Source organism: Lineus longissimus, chromosome 3 (assembly GCF_910592395.1).
Source record: "Lineus longissimus chromosome 3, tnLinLong1.2, whole genome shotgun sequence".
Taxonomy (NCBI): Eukaryota; Metazoa; Nemertea; class Pilidiophora; order Heteronemertea; family Lineidae; genus Lineus; species Lineus longissimus.
Window position 1 is genome coordinate 9,168,649 of NC_088310.1, and position 26,885 is coordinate 9,195,533.

The following is a 26,885-nucleotide window of genomic DNA, read 5'->3' on the forward strand; positions in this document are numbered from 1 at the left end:
AAATGAGTTTGTTTTGGAATATCAGCACCGGTTTTCGTTTCCACAAAAGCCAAGGGATCATCAGCAGCACAGCAAGGGTGTCCCTCAGAATGATGGTCTGAAAAGGGCTCGTCCGGTCCTGAAGCTTGAACAAGAGTCCCATGCATGCCCACGCAAAGGCCGAGGCGCACCCGAGGAGAAACCCAGCTGATCTTGCCAGGCTTTTCGAAAGCGATTTCAGAAAGGTTGTCATTGATCCCAGTTCAAATACGTGTTCTCGAGTGACGTAGATGGTCCGTTCGTGATGGACTCCTTGAGTCGCAGTTAGTGGTCGATCATGAAAGTATCTGACCCATTTGATATCCGAGAATGAAGCAATATTGTCTCTTTTTTTGCAGTCCGAACACTATATATGACGTACAACTGATAAGAATTATGCTTGAGATTGACTGTGACCCAGGCCAGATAGAAGAGAAAAGTTAAGCCCGACAGGATTAGGCCATTTCGTAAGCTTAGAGATATCCTCATTGTCAGGTAATACTATAATCCAGACATTTTCTGATTTCGCGCGGCGGCCGGCGGCCGCGTGCACAATTTCTGGTGTATGCTTGTACATTTTGCATTATACATACAATTCGGGTTATTGATAAGGTAGCACCCCGACAAGCCTGGCAGCAAATACGAAATCAACACTGACGATTACTGATGGCAACTGTAATAGGCTCAAGGAAGTTGCCTTGTTTGGAAATTGGACACAAAATTCGATGAGAACAATCTTTTAGCCCGACATCTCCATGATCACAACCTGACAACTGTTGATCGAAGACCATCGGGAGCAATTGGTCTGCCCTTAGAGTTCTAAGGTCTGATCTTAGGGGTCTAAAGTCCGGCCTTAGAGTTCCAAGGCCTTGGAGTTCTAATCAGGTCTACAGTACCACGTGGGAACAACAACAACAACAACAACGTGGGGACGAGTTCTCGCAACACACAAATGCAAACTGGCAGTTCGCAAATATCTGGAGGTGCACCATTCAGGGATCTAATAAAATGGTTGTGATCTAATAAATAATCAACATTGAATCGTTTACATGATCGTAATCTATCTAAAGGCGTATATATTGTCGTAGACGCCAGAACCGGATAAGTGTATAAATATGTTGCTGCAATTTACGTGACCATTTTCTAAATACCTGATGTGTATACCACCTGATATTTTGTTACAGCCGGTGGAGTGCCCATGAGCTGATGAGGAGAGGCGATATTATACAAAAGCGACATGACAATTGACATTTGCCTTTTAGCAGACAAACTTTATCATTCACGCTATTTTTATGCACTGTGCAAGTTCCTCCCATGTCTGAGAATGCGCCTCCAAGGGGACTTTCTGCTGGCACGTCGGGGTAATATGAAGGAAATATTATGTTTTTGGCCTTTTTGAAGACGTCGTTCAGAATGACCCCCAAAACTCATTATTTTGTGATATATCGGAATAGATCTAATGCGCACCAAGTAGCAACCTCACATTGAAAATGGTAATGTATTCATACGCTCTGAATCTTAATTATTTAAACTTTTAAATTAATTGTTTCATGAATAAAACCAAGCAAATAAAGAAAAGTTTAGCAATATTGTATAAAACATGCAATACACCCAGAAAACTAATATTTAGTTGGCACTATGTTTGTATGCACCAACAAAAAGTAGAAATTGTTCGATGAGACCAGCTCTCGTAAAGTCTCGCGTGATCGAGCACTTTTAAACGTGATTAAATATGGTGTCCACACCCTTGTCATGTTGCAGGAAGACGACAAAAAACTTCCTCTAACTCATCTTTATTTCAGCACAAATCCCCCATTTAGTCATGCCAGATAACGAGGGAACGTTTGACATGCGGAACAAATGTCAAATGCACGGAATGTTGCTGAAAAAGCCCTTTGGCCACCAATCAAACAAGTGGTCGAAGAGGTGGGTGTGTGCTGTCAGTCACTGTGACTGTGTCCATGGTGTCAGTCATGTCAGTCGACTCGGTGTGTGTGCATGATGTGTAGTGCTCTGCTGTCACTGTCGTCGTCGTCGTCTATGGCTGGCAGGAGCACGATATCTATGACGTCTCAAAGAATGGCAATGAAAGTGTTGAAACTTGGTCAGCGCGACTCTGGAATGGTGAAATTTGAGCGACTTCAAGTTCAGCAGGCAGACAGTGCATTGAAAAATTCCAAAAAATATTATATACCGAGTAACTTCCTCTCAAGTTACTCCTCATGTATCCATTTTTTTCCAAATCGGATCACAAGTAGTCATTAAAAGCGCACAAAAAACCCAACCACCCAACGAGCACCACTCAGACCACTGATGTGACAAAATGGCGAAAAGTCATATCCTGTAACACGGCCTGCTGTGACTTCACAATAAACCAAAAATAGATATTGCACGCTCTCTTTCGGTACTTCTCGTAAACTAAAAACAAGCGGGACATTTCGAACCCGGTCAATGTCTATCCCGGCCGATCCCTGAGGTCCCAGAACCTAGGTTTGCTCCAAGTACCCAGGTACCGCCTGGCATCATATGGTGGCAGAAGTTTTGTGGTGTATGCTACACAACTCTGGAACAGACTAGACATGAATGTGCGAAATGCTCCAACTGTGAGCACATTCAAAAAGGTGCTGAAGTCGAGATTATGGTGACTTTGTTTTCAAAGCGCAGCCGAGCAATCATACGTTATTGGATAATTGCGCTCTATAAGTCTTATTTGAATTGAATTGAATTGAATATTGTCGCAACAAGTTTCCTGTTTGGCTGTCGGGGGCGTTAGGGTGTTGGGTGTCTATATTTGGTTTATTGGGAAGTCATAGCAGGCTGTGTTCACGTCGGATCTTACAGGATGATATAGCTTTTCGCCATTTTGTCACATCAGTGGTGCTCATTGGTTTTTTTTTGCACTTTTAATGACTATTTGTGATCCGATTTGGAGTACAATCAATGGATACATGAGGAGTAACTTGAGAGGAAGTAGCTCGGTATAGAATAGTTTTTTGAAATTTTGCATGCACTGTCTGCCTGTTGAAGTCGCTCAAATTTCACCATTCCAGAGTCCAGCCGACCAAGTTTCAACACTTTATTACCATTCTCTGAGACGTCATAGATATCAACTCACTGTGGCTGTCCGGAGTGGACACAATGCAATATTTAATTTCAACACTAATTCAGAAATATGTCTAATGTTGGCTAGTCACAAATTCGATTTATAGGTATGGGACGTTAATTGTATTTCGTGTTGACACAAAATATTTTGTGTCAACACTTATTCCGATTTATGTCAACACTTATTTTGAATTATGTGGGACATAATTCTGAATTGGTGTTGACATTAAATAATGCATTGTGTCCACTCCGGCCCGTGATAGTCATCCTGTTGAAACCGAAACTGTAGGCTGCAGTAGGACTACAAAATACAATGCATTAATCTTAAAATGACATTAGAAGTGCATACATTAATACATTGTTCGTGTCGGTCTGTTTGTGTTTGGTACCATTTCATGATTTATTTTGCTAGCTTGGCTTCTTTACCGGTACGTCTTTAGATTAGTTGGAGCAGTGTCGGGGTGACTCTGAGAAAGTCTTACCACCCGCGACCGCCCTGGCTAGATGCTGTCTATGTCGATCGCCACCACAGCCACTGATGACTTATTCTTTTGTTCTACTAGGTTTTTCATGGTAAAAGATGGCTTTCATCTTTACTACGCCACTGATGACTTCTTTTTTTGTTCTACTAGGTTTTTCATGGTAAAAGATGGCTTTCTTCTTTACTATGCTGATTCAGAGAAAAAGGAAATGGAAAAGAGAAAGTTCTTCAATATTCATCCAAAGGTTAGCTTGTTGTTGTTGTCTGTACTTCACTTTGAAAACCTGATGTGATGTCTGCGTGAGGGAGGCCGGTCGATGGTCATGGGCGAAAATGACTGTAGACCTGTAGGAGTTTCTCTCTGTAAAGAAGCTTTTGAGACCCCAACAAACCCACAATGTTGCAGCAACCAACAAGACAGTTTTCCATCCAAAGTTTTCTGATCAGTCTTGGAAGACAAACGGATGAACTTAATGTGTGTTTGTCTATCAATTCAACTGTAGTCTTCCTTGTATTTGTTTCAGGGCGTGATACCCCTGGGTGATTGTCAGGTAGCAGAGATAGAAGAGCCTGGGCACCAGTTTGCTGTCAACATCATTAATGAGGATTTCCTTGTACGTATTGTCAGGGAAAAAGGACCAGAGATCTGATCTGCCTCGCTGAGGATAGACAACTGAACTTTGGTGTCACGTAGTTGACTGCACTGGGTTGCCCCAACGGCTGCATGACTATGGGACAGGAAGATAGATAGATAGATAGATAGATAGATAGAAAGATAGATAGACAGATTGTCAGTGATCAAGTAATTTCCAAGTGCTACCTTCTGTCCTAGTCTGATAAATAATTGATGTGATGTAATCAGAGTTTCCTGCCAACAAGTATAATGTACATTACAAAAGAGACAAGTGCGAGTTAAGTAGAAACACCTGTATGTTGTCCATGCTGCTTGCATGTTCTGTGGGCTTTTGACAAGGCTAACACGATCTTAGGATCACCTTTCCTGCTTTTAATGCCAATTTCAGTACTTTGTTTCATCAGCAGGGCTCCATCATTTTGGCAATGGAAACAGAGTGGGAGAGAGAGAAATGGATGACAATACTGCGCCAGGCAGGACGGATGTGAGTAAATCTAGATGAAGAGTTCAAGTGCAAACTCCGCTAAATCCAATACTTGACTTGCCAAACTCAGAAATGCAGCGCCACTCGCGGACAAAGATAGAACAACTCGACATTTTTTTCACCGGTTTTCGCTGCGTATGCGTACCAGCCATCCGGAAACTAATAATGGCGGCAATCTGAACTTGTTTTGTGTAAGTTTTTGAGAGTTCAAAAAGTTCTTTAAGGCTCATGATTTAAGATAATTTAGCAATCTGATAACTATTACGTGTTAAGAAACAGACGTACCACAGTTATAACCAGTTTACCTGTGTGAATTTGCATGCGCAGCGAAAACCGACCGGTGAAAAAAATGTCGAGTTGTTCTATCTTTGTCCGCGAGTGGCGCTGCATTTCTGAGTTTGGCAAGTCAAGTATTCAGCTCTTTTCAAGTAAAGCAACTCATTACATACATGAGATACTATACAATATTTTGTGTTTTCAATGCGACGGTTTGGTATGCTGGTCTGGGATACTACGGGCTTCATTTACCATGGTTATGGCATTTTTTAGAATGCCTTCCCAGTCCTGTCTCAGCCGAGCTTGGAGCGACATGCGCCTGGTTTTGCTGCGATGGGCCATATTTGGGATTGTATGCATGAAATGGGTGGATTTTGCTGTGATTGGTCACATTTGGGATTGTCTGCAGGAAATGGGTTGAAATATTTTTAGCCGATAACGCCGACTGAGAGATAATCACCTTTGAAATGTTCTTCACAGACTGACAATACAATGTTATTGTTTTTATTTTCCAGAACGTGGAATAATGCTCAGATGGGTGATGTCATGATCCAACAACTTGAGAATCAGGGTCTTCAGATGGCAAAGGAGAGACAAGACTACTTCAGTAAGAAAGTGTTAATGTAATCTAATAGTTTTTAAGTCGATATGATAATAAAAATGATAATATTAATCACAAAAATAAAAAGTTACGCTGAAAAACACCCATTTTGATATTTATGCAAGCCGCCAGGCATGAAGTCTCACATTATACCTGATGCCAAGCCAAATGCCACGCCCCGCTAACATAAAAGTAACGCAAACTTCTTTAATAATTCTTTTCTGGTCCATCATAGTGGCTCAAACTTCTATTGTCAAACCTTCTTCATTGAGCAGCTAAATACTAGACTAGTGTCAACTTTCTCTTCAATTCTATCTCTCTATCTATTTTCCATTAGCCATGCGGCCATTGGGGCGACTCCATGCAGTTGACTACATGGCACCATGCCCGTCTATCCCCTGCAAGGCGGATCAGGTCTCCGATCCTTTTTCCCATCCATTCCTTAATATTGTCCATCCAAATCCTCTTTGGTCAGCCGCGTTTTCGATTGCCTCCTACTGTGCATGCAGAATGATGTTTGCTAGGGTTCCCTTGGCTCTTGTGATGTGGCCAAACCACCTGAGCTTCAATTGGGCGTGGGATTTAGTCGGCCAAGAGGATAATTCACCAGCTTGCCTCATGCATCAATACACTAATTCTGATCTCTAATAAATGATTTTCGCTGGTGTTGCGAGCTGGTTTTGGAGATGGCTTGCAAATTTTAGGTAGACTTTGGGTTACAGTCCATCTAGAGCCATGTTAAATGCATTTTTAAAATGATTTTTCAATGATTCTGTTTGGAGAAGTCATGGTCCTGCTATGCTGTGCTTTGCCAGCACAATCAAGATTAAGAAATCAGAAAAAGCCTCCGACTAGTGATGATGATGATGTCAATTTCCATTCATGCTCAGTAGTGGAATATACCTCAGGAACGATCTTCTAATATACATGTATAAAATTGGCTCAGATTTCAATGATGCGTTATTTCAATAAATGAAGCTAGTTACGTTTTCTTGAGTTGATTTTAAAAGATAAGCTCCCGGTCACTTGATCCTATTTCTAAATCATGGTACTGATACATTTTTCCAAATTATCTGATGACATGGCAGGTTGGAACACTTCTATAATCCTATGTCATCATTTTCTTTTTGGTAGATTTTTCCTCTGCATTTGCTCTCTGCATGTACATGTGGCTGTTACGTGATATAGTGTAATGAGTTGAGTATCACTACAGATTTTAGTTTTTGCCAATCATGGCCCCATGGTTGTGATATCGGCTGTTCATACATTTCATGTTGTAACAAATGCTTTACTCCACTGTGGTCTCCAGTAGAGGAAAATCGTCAAAATTTTTACTTGGGTTGTGAGCGTCCGTCACATCACTTCCGTTTTCGACGTTACCGACGTCTTCATCTTTCTCGGTGGATTTAAACCCTTTCTTCTGGAGACAAAGGCATGACATTCTTTACAACTGAATTAGTGATACATTTACCATATGATTGGCACACAAAATCCTGGTGTCCTTATAAATGAGTGGTTTTATATTACATTGCGTATATTCGAGCACTGTATTCCTGGAGACGGAGGACAATCCAAGGATGTAAGCGACAACCACCACTTGATATTGACGCCATCTTTCCGTTACAGATAAATTTCAGACAGAGGCTATTGCTCTTCAGGATGAGAAAGAAAAGACCGAGGTTAGTAGCGCTCATCGCTCACACTTCGTGCTAAGTATTCTGTGGTAGAGAGGGACCTTTGACCTCTACATGTACAGTAGAACCTCTCTATTATTAAAGGACACCCTCGGGACTGACAAGTGCGGTTCTTAATAGTGAGGTGTCCTGATTAGAGAGGTCAAATTGAATTGAAACAACCAATTTGGGACCAAAACTAGTGTCCTTGATGGAGAGGTTGTCGTTAATAGAGAGATGTCTGCTAAGAGAGGTTCTACTGTATTGCTGATGGAGCAGAATGTCATATTCAGCCAGGATACTGTGTTTACCCTTTCACTGTGCTGACAGTGATACCAATACCGAACAGTTGAGCCTACTTTTTACGGTTAGACTATTTAGAAGTGTCTCCATCGATGCTATTGGGACGAAACTGATATTTTTCCCCTCATGATTTTGGCATGTTTTGAGAGGGAGAGGGTGTGACCAAGTGATGGTGAATTAAATTTTAGTGGGCATAGCATGTCACCTGCATGTCATTGGGCCATGTACATGACAGGCTATGCACATCACCCACAGCAAAAGTGTTAAGCTATGGGGTTTATATGACAGGTTGTTAAGAATATCAGAATGCTCCAGTAGACATGCTAAAAAATGTTGAGTATGGGGCTGTGATAGTTGATACATTTATGTTTTCAAAAGTGTGGATGAGTGACATACATGTATTTAATTCCCAATTATTTTCAAACGTGATGCATTTGTTTCTTTCCAGCAACTTAAGCAAGTGCAAGTGGCTTTGGAGGATGAAAAGAGAAAAATGGAAGAGTTTATGTTGGAGCTCAAAGAGGAACAGTCAAAATTAAAACAGTGAGTAATTTAGCTAATATTTGTGCAAATTCCAGTTTGAAATCATCAATGACACCAAGTAGTATGGAAGAAATGGCATCATCACATTTCACCAAAAAATCTAATATCAGGATTTCGGTGTATTGATTCTGTTGGTTCGTGCAATCACTTAGATAATTCAAGTTTGACTTCATCTCGACTCGACTGGCCCTAGGCTGTCATTCAAGGTTGGTTTGTCCTGGTTCTGGCACATCACTCTAGTCAATCAAAGACCTTTTTGTTCAGGAACCCCATCTATGTGTACTATTGTTTATAACCGATGGTGTGCTACTCACTGACACAACAGACCTGGCTGGCCTACAATTCATTCATTGGCTGGCCTACAATTTATTTCTAGACAAGTTTTGGGGCTGTCAATCGTTCATACATGCAAAATGGACGGCCGCCTGCCGCTTGTGCATCCTATAATTTCTCATATTACTTTGTATTTCCAGAGTGTTAGAGGAAACCGCTCAGGCAATGAAAAAAGTGGAAGAAGATAAACTTGCACTGTGTCAGCGAACTGAGAGTTTAGAAGGTTCATTAAAGGTATGCTTCTTCGGTTGAATGCAGTTTCTTGTAGCTCTGAGGAAACATTCAGGTCTGGAACTGCTTCATGATTGATGATTACCAGTAGCTTTTTAGCTCACCTCTTAGCAGAGGTGAGCTTATCCCATACCGTGGCGTCCGTCGTCCGTCGTCGTCGTCGTCGTCGTCGTCGTCGTCGTCGTCGTCGTCCGTCGTCGTCCGTCGTCCGTTAGCAGGGCACGTTTCGTAACTGTTAGAGCTATTGAGTTGAAACTTGGTACACATGTACCCTTATGTAATGACACCTTGGAGACCAAGTTTCGGTCCGATTCGTTTCATGGTTTGGCCACCAGGGGGCCAAACGTTAAAAGTGAAAATATGCAATATCTCCCTTAATAGTAGTCGGGAAATTTTGAAAAAAATATGGTAGGTACTTCTAGCAAAGGTGCATCATATATCCTCCAGGTTTTTGATTTGACCTCCTTTTCAAGGTCACAGAGGTCAAATGGTGTAAATTGGCCGTTAGGATGTAACGATGGCACGTTTCTAAACTGCAATGACTATTGATACCAAATTTGGTACACATTTACCCCTTAGTCAGGTGATCTCAGGGACCGAAGTTTGGTCCAATATGATTCACCACTTGACCACCAGGGGGCAAAATCCAAAAACCTTAAAAATGTGATTATTCCTTAACTTCTTGCCCGATTGCCACCAATTTGATATCATGGGTACATCTAACCACCATACAGTATATGTCACACAGGTTTTTAATTTGACCTTCTTGTCAAGGTCACAGAGGTCAAATGGCGTAAATTCGCCGTCAGGCCGTAACTATGGCACGTTTCTTAACTGCAATGACTATTGATCACAAATTAAGTACACATGTACCCCTTGGTCAGGTGATCTCAGGTACCGAAGTTTGGTGCAATCTGATTTGCCGTTTGGCCTCCAGGGAGGGGGCCAAATCCTAAATTCTTCAAAATGCCATTATTCCTAGTAATGACTTGCCCGATTGGCACCAATTTTATATCATAGGTACATCTAATTCTAACAACCATTCAATGTGTCACCCGGGTCTTCTTTGATTTGACCTACTTTTCAAGGTCACAGAGGTCGAATGTACTGTAAATTGGCCATTTTGGGGAAATTGTAATTGCTTGGACCTACATCAAACCTAACACTACATGACACAATACCATGCTCTTTATCCATCTTTCCTCCACATGAGGTGAGCACAATGGCCCTGGCCATTTCATTAGCAGGTATTTTTCTTGGTACCACATCAGTCTGGCAAAAGAAATTTTTCAACGCATGAATTCGCTGACTTAGAGGCCCCTACCTCGATCAAGTTTGCGGAGCACAAGAAGAAAACTTTTGATTGAAATGTGATGTGTTGCATGGTAGGCTCCTGTTGCCACTTTGTGTATATTTATTTACGTTTTCATAATAATTCCAGCGGTTGGCGAAGGATAAAGAAAAGACAAAGAAAAAATTAGACGAACAAGCAAAACTGACACGGCAGTTATCAAAAGAAAAACAGAAATATTCCGAAGCCACCATAGAACTGAATAAACAAATGCAGTCAATCGAAGCGGAAACACAGAAGTTATTGCAAGAGAAATCTTTGGCCGAAGAGAGGTACAGTACTGCTATGCACGAATGTGCTTGTATTCTGGCATTCCAGAGTTAAACTCTCATGTGCTATCGTGATTATAAACCCCAAAATGTGTATGTGCCTTTTTTTTCGTTAAGGATAATGGCATGTATATGACTGCCAAAAAGGACATCTACTTAAAATAACTGTTACAGGGTTGTGGAAATGCTGAATTAAAATCACACCAAAGTTGTGATTTCATGAAACCACGAAATATATGGTCGCGAATATTTCTTGGGTTTACAGGAGCGCTTTTCCAATTAATCCTGATTAAAGTGCTTTGGTTTCCTGAAGCACTTTGAGAATATTTAGGAGCAGCTATATAATGCATCAGTTAACCTCCAGGCATTACGTGGAACAAAGGAATTTAAACTCCGAAGGGGTTTGAACTCGCAGCTCTCAGGCTAAAGTTTAGTACTGTGTCCAATACGCATTCCTGAGTTAATGTTCGTTGATGGTGAGGTGGATACAGCTGGGATTAGGCAATGTTGGTTGCGTTGCATCAAGCAAACAACTGTTCAAGGACACCTTCACTTGTAAAAGAGCAGCAACATCTGGTGTGGTTTTGGGAAGTCTTAGCGTCATCCTGAGAAATTCCCATTTCTTCTTTGAGTGGCTTGGGGTTGCTTACGCTTCTCTTTTGTTTTTATTATACTACAGATTAAAACAGAACGAAGAACATGCCAAACAACTTGAAGAAGAAAAGTACGAGATCAGCGAACACGCTGACGAGTTGCAATCTTCTATAAAAGATCTCATCGAACAGAAAAAAGTAACTGAAGCGGAGCTGCGAGAGGAGGTGATAGCGCGGCTCGAGACGGAGAGACGATTACAGAATGCCGAGGTGTCGTTGATGAATCTGGATCGAAAATTAAACAAGAAGGGGAACAAGTATTCGCAGAATGACAAGGAGGAAATGTTAGGCAATGTCACTCACTTAAAGTGTAAGTTGCTTGGAAGCCCAATAGCCAAGTGGTTAACACAACTTTTTACCACGCCAATAAGCCTGACTTCAATCCTGGGCAAGAACTCTGAATTTTTTTCTTCAGATGTACCAGCAGGGATTCTAGATTGTGGGTAAATGTGCCGTATGACTTGTCTTAGTAATATAGTTTGGTTCAAGATGTTTAGAAGTGTTGTAAATCGCTCTCATTCAAAAGTATCACTCCGAATTTCATCCAACCTACCTCAAATTTATCGTTACCTCATGTCCCAGTGCTTTAATCCATTCAAAAGTTCATTCCGACCACCGCTTCTCCAGAATGGATTAAAAATAAAATGCTTGATCATGAAGGAAAGATCAATTTGAGGTTGGTTTGATGAAAATCCGAGAGCAGTTGTGAAAATGAGAGCATTATGCAACATTTTGAACCAAACCATAGTGTCTCTACAGGGTGGACCAGAATTATTTTCCCTCACACAATGGATACACAATAGAATTCTATTGTGCAAAGGAAAATAATTCTGGGCCACCCTGTAGTGCAACATGTGTCATTTTCATTTGTTTTCAAAAGTTAGATAAAAGTTGATCAAGCATGAAAGTTGAATCTGCTTATTTTTCTGTTATTCTGATATTTTTCACATTTCCGCATTTTCCTCTGCAGCATTTTTTGAAAAGCTTGCCATCGAGGCCAAAATGGACGATCACAAACCGATACTTATGCAAACCACGCTGACAGCCAGAAAGACATTTGTTGCACGCGCCAAGTCAAAGCGGTATCAGGAGAGGCGAAAACGGGTGCAATCGTTGAGTAAGTATCGGGCGAGGGGATGTTGACATTGATTTTCGATTGAAGTTAAATTTCATCCTGCTGCATGAAAATTATTGGTGAAGAGAATTTGGTTTTTGGTTACCAATACCTTTGTGTTATTCATGTTAGAGTGGTCCCATGATGAGTGAATATGAATTAGTTGTGAAGATTCTTTAAAATATTTCTCTGAGGAGACTCTGTTCCTTTTTATGTAAGGTATATTAAACTCACAACGGTTGCTGGCTGGATGAAGTTGATGTCTTAATTTGTCTCACTAAAAGTCTGTGCTCTAACAAATTTGATGTTGTGCATGACTGTACATGTAGTCCTCTACAGTATGTAGATATATGTAGCACTGAGTGACTCATCAAATGTGGTCTGAATTAGCTGTTGTGGATGTACAATGCATTACTTACTAACTTGGCTACAATTGCAAATCTAAAACCCGTAATTTTTGTATTTCATCAGATTGTTATTTGGATGGTAAATACTTAACAGCATGGCATTGTCTAAAACTAACCTGCATTTGTCTTAGTTGGCCAAAAAGAGTCCAATATGGTTGACTTTTTTCCTAAAGCCTGGTTACATTGCATGGCGAAGGGTGTGTTTTTCTTTTTATTTGCCAATTTTTTGTTTAAGAAAGTTACCTTTGGTCGTTTTATCCTACTATCAAACAAAGTTTGCCTTGCCAGAACACTCCATAATTGCATGAAACTGCACCAGTTCTTCATGAAAATTAAAAGTTTTATGATGTTTATTGTGACATATTTGTCAGCATACAACTATCTTGTACATTGTTGGTTGGGAAAACCATTTACTTTTCAGTTGATGGCTCTGGAAGGGTGATTCAAAGCTCCTCTGTAGCCTGTAGTTAAGCCATACCTAAAAAATAGTTTGTTTGATGTAACCCTACCCTGCCACCTACTTGGAGAAAAATGTGCGTCGAAAAAAATTATTTTGGGAAATTAATTTTTCCTTTATTATTTTTAATTTTTCTTCGTTTTTGATGAATTTTTTTTAAATTAGTGTCCTTTTGATGAAAAGATATATTTGCCTATGTACATACCCTTAAGTTTTTTGACTTGAATGTTACATCAAACAAACAATATGTTGTTAAGGATGGCTTTAGTGTTAGGAACCTCAGTGACATACATCTTGTGTTTGTTATCTTCATACAACTCCTTGTAGACTTCCACTGAAAAAATACTTTATCCGGTATCTTTAAAGTTACTGTAACAGACTCCATTACCATATAAGGTAGTATGTATTCCTTCAAAGTCCTAACATGTATAAATGCTTGATTCTGTTCGACCTGATTTGCACTCATTTTGTGATGTGTGTCAGTCTATTACTTTGCCTTTATCAAAAAGCTCATCGCCTTCAGCATTTCACAATTAAAATAAGTCAAATTCATGCCTTTGATTTTCTTGACTACTGTGAAAGTGACAACTATATCTATTTAACCTTGTGTATTTTTCATTTTTGTTACAATTTTTTTAGCTCACCTCTTAGCAGAGGTGAGCTTATCCCATACCGTGGCGTCCGTCGTCCGTCGTCGTCGTCGTCGTCGTCGTCGTCGTCGTCGTCGTCCGTCGTCCGTTAGCAGGGCACGTTTCGTAACTGTTAGAGCTATTGAGTTGAAACTTGGTACACATGTACCCTTATGTAATGACACCTTGGAGACCAAGTTTCGGTCCGATTCGTTTCATGGTTTGGCCACCAGGGGGCCAAATGTTAAAAGTGAAAATATGCAATATCTCCCTTAATAGTAGTCGGGAAATTTTGAAAAAAATATGGTAGGTACTTCTAGCAAAGGTGCATCATATATCCTCCGGGTTTTTGATTTGACCTCCTTTTCAAGGTCACAGAGGTCAAATGGTGTAAATTGGCCGTTAGGATGTAACGATGGCACGTTTCTAAACTGCAATGACTATTGATACCAAATTTGGTACACATTTACCCCTTAGTCAGGTGATCGCAGGGACCGAAGTTTGGTCCAATATGGTTCACCACTTGACCACCAGGGGGCAAAATCCAAAAACCTTAAAAATGTGATTATTCCTTAACTTCTTGCCCGATTGCCACCAATTTGATATCATGGGTACATCTAACCACCATACAGTATATGTCACACAGGTTTTTAATTTGACCTTCTTGTCAAGGTCACAGAGGTCAAATGGCGTAAATTCGCCGTCAGGCCGTAACTATGGCACGTTTCTTAACTGCAATGACTATTGATCACAAATTAAGTACACATGTACCCCTTGGTCAGGTGATCTCAGGTACCGAAGTTTGGTGCGATCTGATTTGCCGTTTGGCCTCCAGGGAGGGGGCCAAATCCGAAATTCTTCAAAATGCCATTATTCCTAGTAATGACTTGCCCGATTGGCACCAATTTTATATCATAGGTACATCTAATTCTAACAACCATTCAATGTGTCACCCGGGTCTTCTTTGATTTGACCTACTTTTCAAGGTCACAGAGGTCGAGTGTACTGTAAATTGGCCATTTTGGGGAAATTGTAATTGCTTGGACCTACATCAAACCTAACACTACATGACACAATACCATGCTCTTTATCCATCTTTCCTCCACATGAGGTGAGCACAATGGCCCTGGCCATTTCATTTTGTTTTACCACTTGGTTTTTGTCCTTGTTCTTCGGGATGGTCTTGCTTTTCTGCAAGTTTAAGTCATTTCATGTGTTTATCATTTGACTTGGACCCTTTTGATGCTGGCTTTGTTTCTCCCCAAAAAGCTGGCGAAATTCAAGTGGTGACTTCATTTCCTCAACAAATCAAAACATTATGCTAATTCGAAGAAATAGAATATCGTTAGTCAAGTGAGAATGGCCATAGCGTGCTAACTTATTTCATTCTTTTGAGGTCATCTCACAGCTTTCGTACCTCTGGTACATTTTTCCATCCCTTTCACTTATGGTAGTTTTCAACCATCGCCACTATCAAAACTATTGTCCATTCTATCTACAGAGGTCACAGCACATGAAAGATTCGAAATGGATGAAACTGCCTTTTGAAATCTAAGGTATTTTGCTGCACTTAACTCAGAGTAGGAGCTATATATAATCAGTCAATTGAGTGATCCCTTAATGACTTAGTTCATAAAGGGATTAGACGAGCGAAATATGTACAACTAATGTTAACAGAAAATTCTCTTAAGTACCCAATTTTCTTGCAATGCATCATAACCATTAGTCATCTTGGTTTCCAAACTTATCTTTATTTCAGTCAACAATTTCTTTAGTATTTACACATGTTACAGAAAATAGATTTTGAGACAAAAGGCCTCTGTGCAAGGCCCAGCATCATATCTGTGATTTTCTGGGATAGCAGGCATCTCATGAAAAAACATTAATTTGGCCTTTGATCATATAGGAGTAAGATTAAACCCAGCTAGGAACATAGCAATGACCCTCCATAATTTGTGTGTAATTTCCTGCTATCCATCTTACCAGGTACAATAGCGGTAGGCTACTGTCTTCATAACTTGGACACTGCCCATGTAATGAGAGGCTGTTATAAACTCTAATCTGTACCTTTCTTCAAACATTTTTTTACTCAGTGGCAAATAAACCTCCCCCCCTCATGCTTGAACCTCTATTTCCACACAACACCTCTAAAGTAAGTACTTACAAGCTGAATTGTCCATCTGCCACTGCTTGTATGGTCCCAGGATGCTGTAAATCAGGCATGTGAATTTTGACATTGTAATTATGAGCGGGTCACTATAAAATCTAAATGCAGGGATGAGCTCATGCATCAACAACCACTCTGTGAGATCTGTCCTGTCCTGTCATTCTTTTGGCAGTTACTTTGAGCTTTATGCTATATTCTAGCCCCTACGCTATGTTCATACAAATCAGCCTTTCTACAATGCATGCGAATGCCTAGTGAAAAACTTTCCTGGACATATTCTCTCACTTAATACTTTTTAATGTAAAAAATTTGTCAATCATTCGGATGTAAACTGTACGTGCAGTGACGGCTGTGTCAGGCATGATAACAACAACCACCAATTTTTCTCAGCTGAGCGTGAAGCCGTTAGGCCTTGAAGACCTTTTAAGATTAGCCAACGCCACCATCGGGCTCAAACCAGATCGAAGCCAGTGCTACTTACCTACCCCCTTTAGTGCGATTTTACTCCAGGTAATCTAGCCTTGTGAGAACCAACCCAAGACTTAAGTGGGATCTGATGAACACGCACCTTGTAAAACAGCCTAAAGATATTCTCCATTGAGTTGACAATATTTTCATCGCAGATAAGACTTGTTTTCTCACTAAAATCGAGTTTAGTCCTTTGAGTTTCATAGCTTGCAGAAGTTGGGTGTTTTCAGGATTTTTCTGCAACGTTAGTTGTACATTTCTTGGCTCGCTTGTGAATGCTTATGAATTTCTGCTTAGGTTCATATCCCAGCTATGGTGGATGTCGCGTTGAGTCCATAAATCCACCAGTCATATCATGGAAAAGTAAATCAGTTGACTTTGACGCGTTCGAGTCCAACAGGTAACTTCCACTTCCAGAGTTTGCAAGAATGCACTATCCCGGCACGGCATCAGTGACCTTGTTCCCAGGGGTGTTTCTGTGATATTTCCATTGCATGAAGCATGTGATTGAACCCCTGGATACAAGGTTGTGCATATAATATCTACTAACTTCTCGATATATGCAGTAGGTTTGATTCCACTAGAACATTGCATGCTTCTGACTTGTTTTCATTTTCAGTCTCTTAGAAGTAGTTTCCTGTTGCTTAATACACTGTGGGGGGTGACCAACTTGAAAGGACTGGAAGAAAAATAAAGACCAACTGGAGTATGGGGGGGTTGGTGTGTTTTGTGGGTGAAAGGGCATGTTTGGTATCTTTGTTTATGGCTGAGATTCTAGAGCAAATATGATGACATTGAATGCGTAAGAATTTGCCTAAACTGTTCTTCCAGTCCTTTAAGGTTAGGCAGCAGAAATTAGTGCCCGAAAGGATGGCCATTTTAACCAACTGATTATGATAGGCTGTGAAAAGAGATGTCGCTTTACTTTATACACATTAGTGCCTCTTGTAGGAATACTTTTGCACATCAGCATACTAGAGGACATGATACATGTAGTTGTAGATAGTTGAGAAACTCTGCACCAGTTGCAGTTGTGATTATTGGGGTTGCCCTTTGGCATGTTTTGAGGTCGTACTATCGTCTAGTACAGGTGGGGAATAGAATTCTGTCACTCATCAGATTTACTTGAGAGCACGCTGGCAGCCTTTCTCTTAATCTGAACTATGAATATACTAAATATACTCTCAATAAACTTGTTCTTCCTAGGTGATCCAAGCGGTATCCACCTAATCTCTAATGACAGAATGCTGTTTCATATTGAATGCTCCGCTGACATCTGAGCAAGAGTTATTTTCCAAATATATTACCTTATCAAGCAGCTGTGAGTGTCTGTTTATTTGCATGCCAGGGTCCAGGCTTTCTTTATTTGAATGTCAATTTTGTCCTCATATTAAGTTGCTGTCGGAAATGTCGGGGTCTATGACGAGTTACACTTAATAGACCTTGATAGTTTGGCAGACGCCACTCACACTGCCTGTCAGATTATAAGTACACTAGAACATCTCTATTAAGGATACCCTCGGACTGGCAAGTGCTGTCCTTAATAGAGATGTGTCCCGATTTGAGAGGTCAAATTGAATAGAAACAACCAATTTGGGACCAAAACTGGTGTCCTTAATAGAGAGGTTGTCCTTATTAGAGAGGTGTCCGCTAAGGGAGGTTCCACTGTATAAAACCTTGCAAATGTCAGGCATGACACGATTGGTGTCAGACATTTTATCAGGCACCACAAAAAAGTTTTCTCATTGCTTCAAGGTGATTTTCTACACCTGAAACTCACTCTGAAATTGTCAAACATATCTTCTGTGGTGTTCTCTTCATCATTTGAGTTTTTCTCTGGGCTTTAGCTTAAAGTTTAAAGTAGATTATAGATACAAGTGCATGTAAGATCAGCAGTGGGAATCTCTAGTGTGCTAGGAGGATGTGATAAACACTTGATAATTTCTTTTCATCTCTCCTTATATTTCTCCTTTTGGGACTGCATACTTACTTTCGGCCGTGTTTTTGAGGCCTAGGTTGTCACACATTGAGCAGCCCACGAGGATGTTGCCGACAGACGTCTCATCAGTTTTTATGAGACAGTCACTTGCCATTGTTTATCCAAGCAGGTTCAGGGATTCACAACGGTCATGTAATAAGCATTTGTGTTTTATTTGATCCTACTTACTCCACTCTTCTGGCATGACGCATGCTTGCGCATACTAATACTTAAGATGCATCAGGGGATGGATCCAAACCTTGATTCAGATAGCACAAGCACAGAAAGGGGTTACCATGGCTAGGACAATAAACAGTGAAATTGTCATTGAATTTATTGATAAAACGTTACATTATAGAGACTGACACACAAATTCTAGGTTAAAGGGGGACTACAGGCAGGAGCTATGAGGTCAAGTCAATTGTCTTCTTCTGACTAAAATGCACAGTTTGAGGACAGGGTCGTGTTTTGTTTTGCAATAAATATATTCCTGGTCAACTGTGATTAGTTCGATATACTGTGAGATAGAAAAGACCCCTGTTGGTGATTTTGTGTAGCCTAATCTTTCCAACCTCGCTGCTGCCTATTCACTCCCTTTAAGGAGGTTGTAGCAATGCCTGGGGCTGCAGTTACTCCACAACTTTGAGGCTCGCTGTGTCAGACTTTCATTATTGTCCTAACCATGGAACACACCAGTAGATTATTTCTTCTCAGACACAGAGTTTAAACACCACATTCCATCCTGAGTTTGGCTATTAACTGAGAGCAACACTCCACATAGAGCTACAGATTTCTGGATCACTTGTGTAACAGCACTTTATTTCAGGTCAAATTCGGCTGTGATACTTAAATTCATTGGCTGGATTATCTAGCCATTTTGAACTTGGTATTGGTGCTGCAGTATAAGCAACTTGTTCTTAAATGTTAGAGTCGAGTATACCAGTTTTTTTCATAACCGTCCATAAACTGACGCCATGCAGAGCATGCATAGACGATGAGATGTCTTGAAAACTTTGAAGTGCTTCTATATACTAACAGACATTTAGTTCTTCTCAAGCTTCCTGTCGGGACGGAATTGCAGTCTTCCTTTAGCTTGAGACATGATTAGATTGCTGCTCAACTCTGTGTATATACTTTGCTTTGACAGGTAGATGTTGTGATTTTATACACCAATATAAGTGTGACATATTCTGAAGCTGTCCGTGTATGAAAATGAAATGAAAAAGTGTTGGCCTTCGTATAAATTTCATAGTGTTGTGGTTGTAACTTTGCCTCTACTGTGAGTGTTATGAATTCAAGAAGCACCCCTCGTTTGTAAAATGTAGAGTGCCCACTAGTATTGTGGAAGCTATGGAATATTTCTTTGTGAACATGCCATATACCGGTAACTGTGCTGCTGTTTTGTAATTTTTCAAATCTTTTCATAGGCAATTATAACAAAATTAAATGAAATCTCACGTCTAGAATATCTTCCTTTGAAGCTGAAGGGACTCTCGTGTTGGGTCAGGTTGGGTGAAAAAATTGGCTTGAACTGGTTTACCTTTTACCATAAAGGGTGACTTTTTATAAGTTAAGGCTCAGATTTTGTTAACAAAATATATTCCAGAAGAGGACGTATGAAAATAAATATTTTAGTGTTCTTTGAAGAAAAAAAAATTTCATAAAGATGTTAGCTGCTCAAGGTCAGTGTAGTCTAACCTTTAAAAAAAGCACATGGCAGTTTAAACCACACCAGTACCTGTCATTCTGTGGGGGGGGGGGTGCATTATAACTTACAGATGCTGGTGACACCACCAAAAACCGACCTAACTTCCCTTCATGAGAGCCTCTTCAAACTTTGATAATGATCTATCCCAATTTCATATTGCATTTTTCCTTTTTCAGAATGGACGAAATCGGAGGAGAACATTGACTGTATCCATCTTACCAATTCAAATGATAGTCCTGATATTGCTGCAGTCAAGAGATCTGTGAGCATGGCTGACAAGGACATTAAAATACATGACAAAACTGCACCGTTAAAAACAGACAAGGCAAGAAAAAAATAGTGTGGTGCAGCGTGACTTTAGTGCCAATTTAGTTGCCGTGTTTCTGGATTAGTTTGGCTGGCACGCGTCTGCTAGCTTGCCTTGCTGTTGATCTATGTCAGAGTTGCACAAAAAGTGTATGATAATCCAGGACACAACTTAAGTGCTGACTTGATGCAGGGCTGACATTACTTGCAGACATTTGCAAACTGCTCCCGATGAGTTCCTCCGACCCAGCCATCTGTTCTGACTGCAGATTGTGGTGAGGTTGGTTCCAAAAAGTTCACACCACCCACTGGATTTGAGTGGTGAAGTTACGGTGCCCTGTTAAAATGTGTTCAATGTCAAAATGCTGCGAGTTCTTTTTTGTCAATTACCAGGAAGTAAAGGCAAGACCCTTTCACAGAAAAAATATCACTCATATTGGCTGTGATCATGCATGGGAAAAATTTGGGCTTTTTTTGATTTGGTGCGATGGTCTCTTTAATCCAAATTCTACAGTATTGTATGAGAAATCGTCCGACCAACAGTTCCTTTGTATAGATTACAAAGAGGAAGTATTTTTTATAACTGATTGTCACTTTTCAAATATAGCGATGACAGACTATTTGTACATGTAAATATACATGTATGTATAGAACTGGTTGTGTTCTATTATTCTGCAATGCAAGAATTTGAGCTGGGGCCAAATTGGGCAGTATAGTCTGGGGCCATCCAGTGAGTTTCAGGAAATTGTGTTCAGGGTGAGAGAGACTATGTGTTGTGTGTCCTTGGGAGTGGGTGAACTGGCATGCATGGGGGCAGGGAGTAGGGAGGGGAACTATGAGTTCCCACATGGTCTTCTGGGGAAACCATCGAAAAGCTGACCGCGATGTGGTCCAGTCAAGGTAACCCATTGGGATTGGATGGCCCCTTTTTGGGTGGGTTATCTCCACTGTATATTTTTCATAAAAATTTGATAGGCCTTGGTTTATGAGGTAAGCAACAATTGCATTCCATGAAAATGTCCAATGCAAGTTTGGTAACGATAAAATGAATTATTTTTTTAATTGTGGATGGTAATGGATATCATTTGGATAAATTGTTGCCCGAACATGAATATTTCTTTGAATGGGCGAAAGACTAGTTTGAAATCAAAATTCAGTACATAAAATTATTCTCAAATGCTCAAAATGAATGCTGGGATTTTGGGATAGAGAGATGTGCAAATATAAGACTGATTTGCTTAGGTTATGATATCAAGAGACGTGATACTAATGGACAATACCTTATATGTGATTTAGGAAGATTTCTCTCTTACACTTGCAATATACAATATAAGTGTTGCTTAGACCGATCAGAATTTGACATGATCAACTGCACTTTATTTGTTAACAACACCTTCTTCCTTTGGCCTGTTCATATTGCCCGTACTGTGAATCTAATGTTAGGAGTTGACAGTAGGTGCCACCATCTTGTCTCAAACTTGAAATCCTAACGCAGTTCGAACTATTTCAAAACGAAGTGAATGCCCATTTCAAGGGTGGGAGTCTGTTCTTTGTTTTCCAGAGAAGAGACTCCAAGGTTTAAAATCGACATTCACTTCATTTTGAAGAAGTTCGAATTGCTTTTGGATTTCAAGTTCAAGTGAAAAAGATCGTGCCCATGGTCAAATCTTAAGTGAAAGCCGTTGGTGCATTTGGAAGTTGCAATCTCCTGTAGTATCTTGTGCATAATGTGTACATTAATTTATGTTTAATTTCCATTATCCGTATTTGTTCATGGAGTCTTTTGTACCGTTATATTAGCGGAAATTGTAATCCCATGGTTGTGTTTTAGTTAACTTATACGTAATGTGCATTAAAACTATCAAAACCATTTCTAATTTATAAACGTCTTTCTGTAGGAGACAGTAAGCCTAATGTGTGATGACTCGGACAAAATTAAGGTTGACAGATTTAAAATGCGTTTTAAAAGCAAATTTTGTGAAAGTCCTCGAAGAAAAATGGCTGATGTATTATCATAAAAACCTAGTGTTGGTAAAGGTATCTTGTTTTCACCGTACATATTTATTGTATAATGAATAGCTCAGGTCCAACAAGTATATCCAAATTTAGCTTCTGATCTAAGTTATATCAAGATTTAATCCATACTTGGTCATTTAAATATGTTGATAACGCCATACGACTTACTACTGATTTTGGTTTAATGGGTCACAAATAACACTTACCCCCCAGGTACCTGTGACTAAATGTATTTCTTACTGCGTGTAGTCCCATGACTTCAGTATTATATTCTTATATTGTCTTACTGATAATGCACTCCATTTGCACGAGGTTGCAATTTTCAATGTGTCATTGACCTGTCTAGGCCTTGTCTATTAAGGTATCACATGCCGGTTCAATATGTATGTCCTGATCTAGGCCTACTTGACCTGTCACTTGTCAATGTACCATTTTGATAGGGTGCACTAAACGACTTAATCAACCTAATATTACATAAAAGCCATTTGGCGCATTTGTGACATTTGGTTGTCCAGGTCCTTGACTTCATTCACAAAATAACACTTGTTTATTTGGGCCTCTGACAGAGACTCATGAGTCATGCAAGACACTGGTGATTTTTATCAAATGGGTTGTGCTACACTACATGATCTCCTGAAACTGATAATTGTCCTATAACAAACATTAGATATGAAATAATTATCTGATTAATATCCTATTATTATTGCCAGGGCAAATGACATTGATTAATCATGTTAATTAGAATTCAGGTGGTGCCTACTGTTTCTGAATCTTAAGTACCCGTAATACTATTCTTACACATTTGCTTACAATTAGTGAGGAAAAAATGGATCACTTTCCTTTATACTTAGAATACCTTTATACTAAGATTAAGAATTCAGCATGCAGTCAAGTCCAGTAGGAGCTCTCATTTGTACAACTTAAGTAATACTATTCTCACTCATTTGCTTACATTAGTGAGGAGAAAATGGATCATTCTCCTTACTTAAGAATTCAGCATGCAGTCAAGTCCAGTAGGAGCTCTCATTTGTACAACTTAAGTAATACTATTCTCACTCATTTGCTTACATTAGTGAGGAGAAAATGGATCATTCTCCTTACTTAAGAATTCAGCATGCAGTCAAGTCCAGTAGGAGCTCTCATTTGTACAACTTAAGTAATACTATTCTCACTCATTTGCTTACATTAGTGAGGAGAAAATGGATCATTCTCCTTACTTAAGAATTCAGCATGCAGTCAAGTCCAGTAGGAGCTCTCATTGGCACAACTTGTACAACAAGACACCCCTTGTACATTTCGGTAATTTCTACCAAAAAAAGTTTGAGTATATAAAACAGTGTTGAGGTGTGAATTCGGACTTCATAGGGAGTTTCTACTGCGGTTGCCATTCCTCTTAATGTAGTGCATTGTTAGTGTAAATTGATACATTTAATCGAGATCCTAGCCAAATTGATGTATATGTATATATTTTGATAAGTAGTAAAACTTGCCATAAAGAGTATGACTATTTTCTAAGATATTTTCCGGTTGTGATTTTTAATGTGACATTTAATATGTGTGGCCTGATGTACAGAGCTAGGTTTGGGTCAAAGCATGATTGGAACCAAGTTATTGAATCTGAGGTGTTTTTCTTAACACTGTAGCAAGATAATCAAAGTTTACTTAACGTGCATGGCTTTGAAAGTATGGTGTCAACTTCTTTATAGGGGTCATCTGAGACAGCTTAGCATACTAGTATACTAGCATACTAGCTTACTAGCATACTAGCATTCTATTTTGGCTATATATCAACAAACATACATGTAATTTGAAATGACCCCAATTATTCAAAAGAATATAAATGTATTTGCAGCCGTCTACTAACAAGAAGAGAGCATTCTATTTATTCTTGCTAATGCTAAGTTATTGTACAGGTATACTGAGTGTCAAAATGTAGATAGTTTCATATTCAGGTTTGATCATGTTCAAAAGTTTTGTCGAATTAGAAGAAAAAAGTGGAGAAAGTTGTGGATTTAAAGGGCTAGCTGCTCTGTATCATTTAAACTGTTAACCATGGGTGATGTCAGTTTCTGTTAGTTAGAGTGTATCTTCTAAATCTAGCATATTGAAACAAACTTACCATAAAGGATTCTTCCCCAGTTTGGTGTTTGACCTACCTGCCTTCAGTGTTATAGAGGCCAAACGTACACGTATCCACTTGGTGGCGCTGTGGTTGACCTGTTTGCCTTCTATGTCATAGTGGCCAATCAAATCTGCTTGGAGGCACAGTGGTTGACCTGTTTGCCTTCTTTGTCATATTGGCCGATCGAGTCTGCTTGGAGGCACAGCGGTTGACCTGCTTGCCTTCTATGTCATAGTGGCCGATCGAATCTGCTTGGAGGCACAGTGGTTGACCTGCTTGCCTTCTATGTCATAGTGGCCGATCGAATCTGCTTGGAGGCACAGTGGTTGACCTGCTTGCCTTCTATGTCATAGTGGCCGATCGAATCTGCTTGGAGGCACAGTGGTTGACCTGTTTGCCTTCAATGTCATAGAGATCAATCAAATCTGCTAGGAGGAGGCACAGTGCTTGACCTGCTTGTTTTCAATGTCTGGAGGACAACCAATACCAACATAAAAGTAACAGTTTCTCTTCTAAAACACTGTAAACTAAACAATGAAATGTGATTTTGACTGCTTTTTCACTTCTTCCATATTTTTCACCAACTCAAGTGGTGATAGTTGCCCAACCGAACCCACAGGTGTCAAATCAAGGCAACTCAGGGGCACGGTGTACTATACACTGTTGACTGTAGTTCGTTGTAATTAATGTGTTTTAGAATATATCAATCCCAGTCACGACAAGGATACAATGAATCTGTTGCTGGCCTTGTACATGACAGCTTATATATTTTTGTGTATACGTAAATATATTTTTCTATTTTGAGGAACAACTGACTCCTTATCAACTCTCAGATCAAAATTTGACACAAACTGGGGACCAGACTATTGATTGCGATCCAGCTGTGTCAAGTTATGAAAAGGTCTTGCAATTCAGTTTGCTCACATGATGTAAGCAAGATATCGGGCACTTATGTGTAAAAGTGATAGTCATGTTCGTGGTATATGTTGTGTTGAGCTAATAAAATTGAGGTCATCATGCTCTTGTCTCGATTGGAGCACGCTTGAATAAAACCAGATACGACATTGATGTCCCTTAAAAAGTCGCGCTCTCTAGTGTTTCCTCAAGAAATAAATTTCAGGGGGACAACAGTGGCAAGAACTTGTCAATTGGGTAAATTTCCTTGTCAAAATTACTACATGTAAGTTGGCATTTACACGTGTCCCAAGACCCCCTCTAGAGAAAACACTGATCGGTCCATCAGATGTTAAATTGGTTATGGTGGGACCTCAGCGCCCTGATAACTAATTGGTCTCGGTGGGGTCTGAGCTGCTTCCACCTGATACCACTTACCGGGTAAGTGCTCATCATGTGCATGCACTGAATTCAAACTCCAATTGCCTAACTACATGTATTTGTTTGAGGATGAACAAGTACATTGAGAGTCCATACATTTTTTATACACACCAGTAATGTCGTAGACTCTCTTTGATTTTTGGAAACAATGGAATGCAATAAATATTACCGGTGTTCCATTCAGTGATGATTCCATTCCTCATACAAGTGTGAATAGTCTTAATGTACTGTGCGATAGGAGAGACCCCTATTGGCATCTTTGTGTAACTAAATCTGACCTTCCTAGTGTATGCCTAGAGTCTCCCTTTGAGACAAGACCACCATTGATTTTTTAAGCCTTTTAGCAGTTAAATTGTCAATGTTTGACCGCGACGCATCAACTACTGCGTGGGGTTGTGAATCTGAAATTTTGGTATGATATTCCGGACAGTCGGGCAAGTAAATGGTGAAAAATAAACTGGTAGTTGACCACGGAAATTTTTTGATAATCTACAAACTAGACAGACATTGATATTTCCACTCTTTTCAGCCAACTGGCAGAAAAATCTCAAAACACGCCCCCTATTACCAAATTAGCAAAATTCGAAATTAATTTTTTCATCAAATAATTTCTTTATATCTGTAGACTTGCCACAACAAATATTTTTTCAATACCTCTCCAAATAGGTACTTGAGAGTTAAAAACATGCACTCGTCTAATTGATAGGCCTGGACCCTATGAATATTCATTAGTGGTCTTGTCTCCTTTAAGGATTGCCCACAGGCACCACCATTTTGGCTAGAACTTAAAATCCAAAAGCAATTAGAACTCCTTCAAAATGAAGTGAATGCCCATTTAAAACTTGGGAGGCTGTCTTCCGTGAACCAAAGAAGAGACCCCCACCCTTGAAATCAACATTCAATTCGTTTTGAAAGAGTTTCTAATTTCTTCAGGATTTCCATTGTGAGCCTGCAACCGAGTTGGCTCCTGGCAGTATGTTAAATGGCCTGTGCTTATATTATTACAACATGACATTGACTGACTGATTCCAAATGAGATAGACTTATTCATGGTGGTTTTATCAATTGGTTGTTTATGCTACACGCATGTATGTTATGAAAATGAAATTCCTGGTGACTTTCTTGAATAGAATTGATTGATATCCAATAAAAGTTGGTCCAAATGTAACATTGTTCTGTTATTATATTAAATTCTATCTTTGTTTTCAATAACATTTGAGTCGCTG

The 26,885-nt window shown here is 39.8% G+C and overlaps 1 protein-coding gene across 4 annotated transcripts; it reads left to right on the plus strand.

The window, feature by feature from the left end:
* Positions 1-1,748: 1,748 nt before the first annotated feature.
* Positions 1,749-26,827, plus strand: LOC135485680 (pleckstrin homology domain-containing family D member 1-like). Of its 4 annotated transcripts, none has more exons than XM_064768042.1 (13): positions 1,749-1,944; positions 3,753-3,846; positions 4,126-4,215; positions 4,640-4,719; positions 5,511-5,602; positions 7,223-7,275; positions 8,021-8,115; positions 8,589-8,682; positions 10,121-10,302; positions 10,979-11,262; positions 11,923-12,069; positions 16,492-16,594; positions 20,057-26,827. In XM_064768042.1, exons 1-13 carry the CDS (start codon positions 1,841-1,843, stop codon positions 20,082-20,084), a joined length of 1,446 nt encoding a protein of 481 aa, XP_064624112.1. In that variant the 5' UTR covers positions 1,749-1,840; the 3' UTR covers positions 20,085-26,827. The 4 variants fall into 4 exon arrangements, with proteins under 4 accessions (XP_064624112.1, XP_064624113.1, XP_064624110.1 ...); XM_064768043.1 differs by lacking the exon at positions 16,492-16,594 and adding an exon at positions 15,061-15,115 and having other exon boundaries at positions 20,057-20,189; XM_064768040.1 differs by lacking the exon at positions 16,492-16,594.
* Positions 26,828-26,885: the final 58 nt, after the last annotated feature.

Coding starts and splice junctions, on each gene's coding strand:
- LOC135485680 (XM_064768040.1), top strand. CDS start 1,841: ATGCCAGATAACGAGGGAACGTTTGACATGCGGAACAAATGTCAAATG. Junction 1,945..3,752: donor TCAAACAAGTGGTCGAAGAG/GTGGGTGTGTGC, acceptor TTGTTCTACTAG/GTTTTTCATGGTAAAAGATG. Junction 4,216..4,639: donor TCATTAATGAGGATTTCCTT/GTACGTATTGTC, acceptor TTGTTTCATCAG/CAGGGCTCCATCATTTTGGC.